The sequence below is a fragment of the Lycium ferocissimum genome, chromosome 2 (genome assembly GCF_029784015.1).
Source record: "Lycium ferocissimum isolate CSIRO_LF1 chromosome 2, AGI_CSIRO_Lferr_CH_V1, whole genome shotgun sequence".
Classification (NCBI taxonomy): Eukaryota; Viridiplantae; Streptophyta; class Magnoliopsida; order Solanales; family Solanaceae; genus Lycium; species Lycium ferocissimum.
In genome coordinates this window covers 70456649-70463693 of record NC_081343.1, presented here as the reverse complement: position 1 = coordinate 70463693, position 7045 = coordinate 70456649, and the positions used below count along the sequence as shown (strand labels likewise).

The 7045-nt window shown below is 31.3% G+C and overlaps 1 protein-coding gene across 1 annotated transcript; it reads left to right on the top strand.

Moving 5' to 3' along the window:
* The first annotated feature begins 3774 nt into the window (after window positions 1-3774).
* On the top strand, window positions 3775-5469 carry LOC132047241 (F-box/LRR-repeat protein 4). The gene has a single exon (XM_059438231.1). The coding sequence runs from the start codon at window positions 3965-3967 to the stop codon at window positions 5363-5365; it is 1401 nt and encodes a 466-aa protein (XP_059294214.1). The 5' UTR covers window positions 3775-3964; the 3' UTR covers window positions 5366-5469.
* Window positions 5470-7045: the final 1576 nt, after the last annotated feature.

The window sequence follows — 7045 nt, the reverse complement described above, 5'->3', positions numbered from 1 at the left end:
ATGAGGGGTATATTTGGCCCCAACTTGTAAATTTGGTTGAGTGATTTTAGGGCTATATTTGACTACTTTGACTAATGGAGGGCAAAGTTAGCCAATAAACTAAATTAGAGGGGTATATTTGACCCTTTTCCCTTTAAACAAAGAGTAATAGAGTAGAGAGCATTTGATTTCTTGTCTATTTGATGGACATAAAAAGAACGGAAAAGGGCGAAACAAATATGTTAAAAATAGTTATTAAAAATTTAATTTTTTTTATTATCTTTAGGGCTTAAAAAAAAGCATATTATAAATTGGATTTTTAGTTATTAAAAATGGGCAAAACGATTTTTTTTATTATTATTTCTCAGTATTTTTTAAAAAATTAATTTAGATTAAAAAAAAAAAAAACCAATAATCTTTTAAAAAAATATATTTTATAGCTTTCAAAATTATTTTACCCTCAAATAATTTTTTACTCATTTTTAACTAAAATAACTCAATCCCCCGTCGTCAGAATAATTTTTTTTTGTTTTTATTTTTATTTTTTAAGCAAAAATGAAAAAAAAATAATACGGAATTATTTTTATATTTTTTTTTTTGGAAAAATTATCCGTATTATTTTTTTTTGAAAAAAAAAAGTTCGGGTCTGATTGAGTTATTTTAGTGAGTAAAAAATTATTTGAGGGTAAAATAATTTTGAAGGGCTTGATGATGCCACGTGGCAAGTTATAAAATGACAATAGAGATTTAGATTAATTATTAATATATATACAACAAATAAGATAATCAACTCCCATTTGATAACTAACACATAAAGGCATAATTGGCCCTAAAAAGATAACGAAGGTTATTTTCCCTTTTCCCTTTAAACAAATTATTTTTCAAAGTTGAGCATTTGATTTTTGTCTTTTCCGTAAAAAGAAACTGCTAAAAATATATTGCTATATACAGTAGCTACTTATTTTCAGTTAGTCCGTTATTCACCCTTGATACGGAACAATTTGCAAAAATAAAAGTAAAGATGATTTCGTTTGCAAAGACTGTGTGTCCACACTTGAAGTAAAATATATGCAATAATTCAATTCATTTCTAGTCATTCATTCAAGTTTAAGGGAGTTTACTATCGCATTCAAAATATGAGGGGTATCAAATTCCAAACTCAAAATATTAAGGGGGTAAAGTGGGGTTTTTTAAGATAAATTTGGTTGAGTGATTTTATAAGAAAAAACCTCTAAGTTGAGTGACTTTATTGATACAAACAAAATTAAATGACTTTGCTATATAATTCTCCATAATTGAGTGACATTTTGAAATATTTACTCCAGAATCTTGTACGACTAATCATATAATATCAAGATGATCGTAACGTTTTTCATGGAGTTGACGGGTTGAAATCAGATGAGGCACCGCAACCAAATTGGATGAGTAAATTATAATTATTATTATATGCTATTAAGCTCAGGTGAGTGTGATGTCTCATGTCAATAGAACAGCATTATTATTTATTCTTGTGTAGAAAAATGATGCAACTCGTATACAATAATGTAAAAACATTTTGCACAGTTTTTTCATGTTAGTAAGTTTGTGTTTGCTTTATTTTTTAGATTACTAATCTCAATTTTTTTGACCTGAGTACTTATAATATCATTTATGTGGCCAGATAGTGTCAAAAAAATAAAATAAAAAATGAAGCAAATAGAAAAAAATGGTGGATCTACTTTTACTAGTAAGTACAATAACCATAGATTTCATACATTAGACAAATTGTTTGGCTGAAAATCCTGCGAGAATCTGTGGTCTTGTATTTTCCAACTTTCGTCTCCAAAGAAAAGCATAAATCAGCAAAGTATCGCTTTTAGGTCTTTTTTTTTTTTTTCTTTCCTTCTTTTGATTCAATTATTCTACATTTGAAATTTAGTGAACAGATTAATTCAAATTTGTATCAAATTTCTTTCCCCTTCTTCTACCTTATCCCTCATCTCCAAGAAAATGTAATTTTTAGGAGCATAAGTTGGATTTGGGACAAAAGGAGGTAATTTATGATGCAAAAGGAAAGAAAAAAAAACCAATAATCCATATTTCAGTTTATACAACACCTTTTTTTTTAAACTGTTTTAAAAAAATTCTATATCAATCTATGATGCCATATAAATTGAATCGGAACGAACCAAAACAAATAAAATGAAGGGTCAAGAAACGTGCCAACATAGCAAACGTGAGGGGCGATAAAGATGTAGACAAATTCGATACAAACAAATGAATAGTAGGTGTGGACTATGTGGCTCCCGTCGCCGCTTAGCACATTAATACGCCGCTTTCTATTTTTGTTATGTTTTTATTGTTATTTTTTAAGCTATGCACAACCTAATTCGTGGACATTTTGTTTTCAATTTTCGCCAAATTCTTTCTAAAATAATCTTTTACATATTATTTAGACAATGTTTGATTACCATTCTTTTTTCTTCTTCCAATAATACAAATTGATTTTCAATGCATTTATCCTGAGAAAATATCAGCGAACATATTCGTCTCAATAACTTAGGCATAAATTTAGTTGTTATGTGCTTGTTATTTTGCTGTTTATGACTGTACCAAATATTAAGATGCTAAACTTCAGCTATAAGATGGAGTAGTAGTGCAGCTGAATTGAAGTAATTAGCAATCTACTTTGTTCTCACTTTTGTGTTCCATTAAGTATCAAGAGATGCATTAATTTATCACTTCAATTCGTTTCCTTTTTTCGCTATTGAAAATACTCACTTTGGTTCTAAGTTATAAAATGAGTAGGAATAGAGATTTACTTATTATATATATATATATATATATATATTACAAAATAAAATATTTTTTATATTATCAACTCTATCAAGTTATTTAAAAGAAAATTATAAGCAACAACTAGTGATAAATAAGGCAAAAACGCATTACAACTAGTGAAAACGATTTGATAGAATAAACTCGATTATGTTCTCCGTATATATTACTCCTTCTTTTGTCCCAATTTATGTGACGTGGTTTGGAACATAATTCTTTTTGGCAAAAATGCATTACAACTAGTGAAAACGGTCTGATAGCGTAAGCTCTGTTATGTTCTCCGTATATATTACTCCTTCTTTTGTCCCAAATTATGTGAAGTGATTTGGAACATAATGATCAAAATATTAATTAATTTTGACTAATTATTCGGGTATAGATATTTTAACTTTACGTATTAAAATACTAAAAATCCTACAAAACATAATTAATGATTCAATATATTTAAAAATTTGAGAAAATTGTAATAGAAAACTGTTTTACTACCAAAACGCTAACATCTTCACATGGAATGAGACGAAAAAAGTACTTCCTCCGTCCCAAAAAAAAGTATCGCTTTAACTTATTTCACCTCCGTCAAGAAATTATAATGTATAGCTTACTGAATTACCCCTTTTGACAATTAAATATTTCTTGAGAATTGAGCATTATTACAAAGAAGTAGTTCTTCAATAATTAATATTAAAGAGTTGAAAAACTACTAATTTTTGTCTTGAATTCCTAAAGCTAACTATTATTTTGGGACAATAATTTTTGCTGAAACTACATTTATTTTAGGACAGATAGAGTAATACAATTAAACCGAAAAGTAAATTTTATTTCTATTATTGTCGTGAGAGATAAAAGAGAGTGACAGGCGGCTTAAGAAAATGAATATCGCCATTGCTTCACTGTATGTAATAACTTGGCATTGTGCGTGTGTCCCACTTAAGCTGCCTACTCTCTTTCTTAAGTCCTTAAAAGGGGAACAACAAAAACAAGTTTAGTAGATAGATGGAGAGAAAAAATAAGCACCAGATAAATACAGCCCAACCAAAAGCAAAATGAAAGCGAACCAAAAAACAAATCATACGAGTGGTTGGTAAATAAAGACACCTCAAAAAACCACCACTCTCTATATAGAAAAAGAATCAAGAATATATATTTCATACGTCTCTCCACACTACAGAAAATGGATTCAATTCTATGTGATGAACTTCTTCAAGAAATATTCCGCCGCCTTCCTCCGCCGTCCAACGCCGCCGTTTCTTTAGTCTGTAAGCGGTGGCTCTATCTTCTTCGTTCATCAACTACTTCTCTTTCTTTAAGTTTTATTCAACCCCCTTTTACCCCTCAACTTTCCTCTTTTCTCCGTTTTCATCCATATTTATCTGCTGTTTCTGTTACCCTTACAGAAAATACTATAGATTCCTCCGATCATATTCTTTTTTCGGTTGCTTCTTCTTGCCGTAATCTCAAGTACCTTAAATTCTTGAATGGTCCTGTTTCTCCTTTAACTCTTCTTTCTCTTTCTAATTCTTGTCCTAATCTTGTTTCTCTTGCTGTTACTCTTTTTAGACCACTTTCTTTTTTATGGTTAGCCCCTTTTAAGTCTCTTAAACAACTCTCTATTTACTCAGCTGGAAATTTAAATTCAAGGGAATTGGATTATGTTGACTTTTATGGTTCTTGTGATACTTCTGAGTTGAATTTGGAGAGTCTTTTGTTGACTGGAATTCAATCAGGTGATAAGGGTGTTGGTTTTTTATGGAGGAATTGCAAAAAGGTGAGAACTTTGAAGTTGAAGAGTTGTGAAGGGGTTGGTGATCAAGGTTCTTTTTTTGGATTTATTCAGTGTTTGGAGGGTCTTGAAAAAGTGGAATTGAGAAGCTGTAGGACAATTGTTGATGGGGTTTTGTTGAAATTGGCTGAGAGTTGTGGTATGTTGAACTCTTTGTTGTTATATGATGGTGGTAGTAAAGAGGGGTTGCTTCATTTCTTGACCCAAAGCAAATGTTGTAGTAATCTTCAGAATCTTGATTTGAGGTTGCCACTTGATCTTGACAACAATCATTTGACAGCTATTGCTGAAAATTTAGTGAGTTTGAGAAGTTTAAGGTTACAAAGTTGCTGTCTTGTTACTGGTGAAGGGCTAAAGAATCTTGGGAAAAATGCTATGGGTGATGGGCTTGAAGAATTGGTTTTGATTAATTGTGATGTAGTGGAAAGAGAATCTGGTTTGTTGGCTACGGTAGGACAAGATTTGAAAAGATTAAGGAAATTGGACTTGTCTTTTCATGACATGTTAGTTGATAAAGAACTGATTTCAATGCTAGTATCCTGCAACAATCTGAATGAATTCAAAGTGAGGGGTTGCAAAAAGTTGACAAATTTAGCCATGGTTTCATTGGCTAAGTGTTGCAAGAAATTAGAAAGCGTTGATGTAATGAATTGTTCTGGGATTGAGGCACAGGCTGTTGAGTTATTTGTGTTGAATTCACCAAAGTTGAGACTGTTGCGGGTTGAGGAAAATAAGGTTTCTGATGTGGCTAGGACATGGGCATCAAATAAATACATTGAAATTGTTGCTTGAAAATTGATTTAGCTAATAATAGCTGAAAAAGGTAACATTTGATTACTTATCTGTATATTTGTCACATTGTTAGCAGAGAGGAATGATGTTTCCTCTGCCAAAGAGAAACTGTTGTACAGAAAATTCCAAAATGAAAGCAAATTTGTTATGATTATTAAGTACTACTGCTATTAGTTTTTCTAAGATGGATCTTCATGACTCAAACATAGTGGTTAATAATATTCTTAGTTTTAAAAAATTATATATGCATTGATATGCAACACGAGTATCCAAAGACTAGTTCCAAAAAGAGATCATCATATAGAAGTTCCTTGTGAAGATGCAAATCAAATTAGACAGAAAGAACTCCGAGCAAACAGCCAAAAGCCCATTTGGCTGATCTCAAGTTGGAGCCTGGATGGAAAAGCTCTTCCACGCCTGTATGAAGCATCAATAAACTCGGGATTCACCAAATAGCTTTGAAATAACCTTCTTTTTTTTTCCTATGCTAAAGCAACAATAACATACCCAGTGTAACCCCACAAGTGAGGTCTGGGGAGGGTAAAGTGTACGCAGATCTTAATTCTACCTTGGAAGATAGGGAGAATGTTTCCGAAATGCCCTACTCAATAGAAAACATGACAAAAAAGGTCAGATAAAGACAAGCAGTATGAAAATGAAACTACGGAAAGCAAAAAAGTCATGATAAAGCAGTCTGAAAAAAAAGGAGCAGTTCTGTAAGATAATCGAACTACAAAAAAACAACAATGACCTGTTCTTATTGACATACATAAACATATAGAAATGTCGTTGGTGATCCGGATCATCTCAATCATTTGATTGGGAAGAGGTTACTTATGAGCAAAAGGGGGTGACGAAGTCGCAGGAGATTGGGAGGCAAATCAAAAAAAAATTACAAGAAAAATGTACAATTGTTAACCCTACTTACGAACAGAATTTCATAATTTCTCATTTTGTGGAGATTGGCCAGGTGTGTTGAACCTTGGAGATGGTGTCAAAGTTAGGTTGTTGGGCTAAAGACAGCCCAAAGACACATTAGCCCAACATCGGTAATGTTCAGGATATATTTTTGTGGGTTGATTGTGGAAGACTCATCTGCTGCTTACTTCTTTCTATTAGAGAAGAATACACTTGGTTCAAACTCCCTTTGTCTCAAAATATTTGTTGCATTTTTCATTTACACGCCCATTAAAAAAACATATATAAGGATAAAGATTTTGACTATTTTACCCTCTTAACATATTTCATCATGTTCTCTCTCGTCAATAAATATTTATTCCAATAATGATGAAACCTCTTAAACTTTGGTATGTGAACTCACAAAATCAGCCTATTGATGGAATTAATACAAGGGTAAAATAGGAAAAAGCTACTCCCTCCGTTCACTTTTACTTGTCCAAAGATTTTAAAAATAGATTTTCACTTTTACTTGTCACTTTTAGCATATCAAGATAAGATAATTTCTTTTTTCCTGTTTTACCCATAGTATTAATTACTTATTTCAAATCATTTTTCAAATCTATTAAAACTACGCACCAATTAATATGAGCATCATGGTAAATTATGCGCTTCATTTATTGTTTCTTAAGGGGTGTGCAAAGTTCATAGTGAACAAGTAAAAGTAAACGGAGGGATTACTTAGTTTTATCTTGGGTAAATAAAACGACAAATATTTTTAAT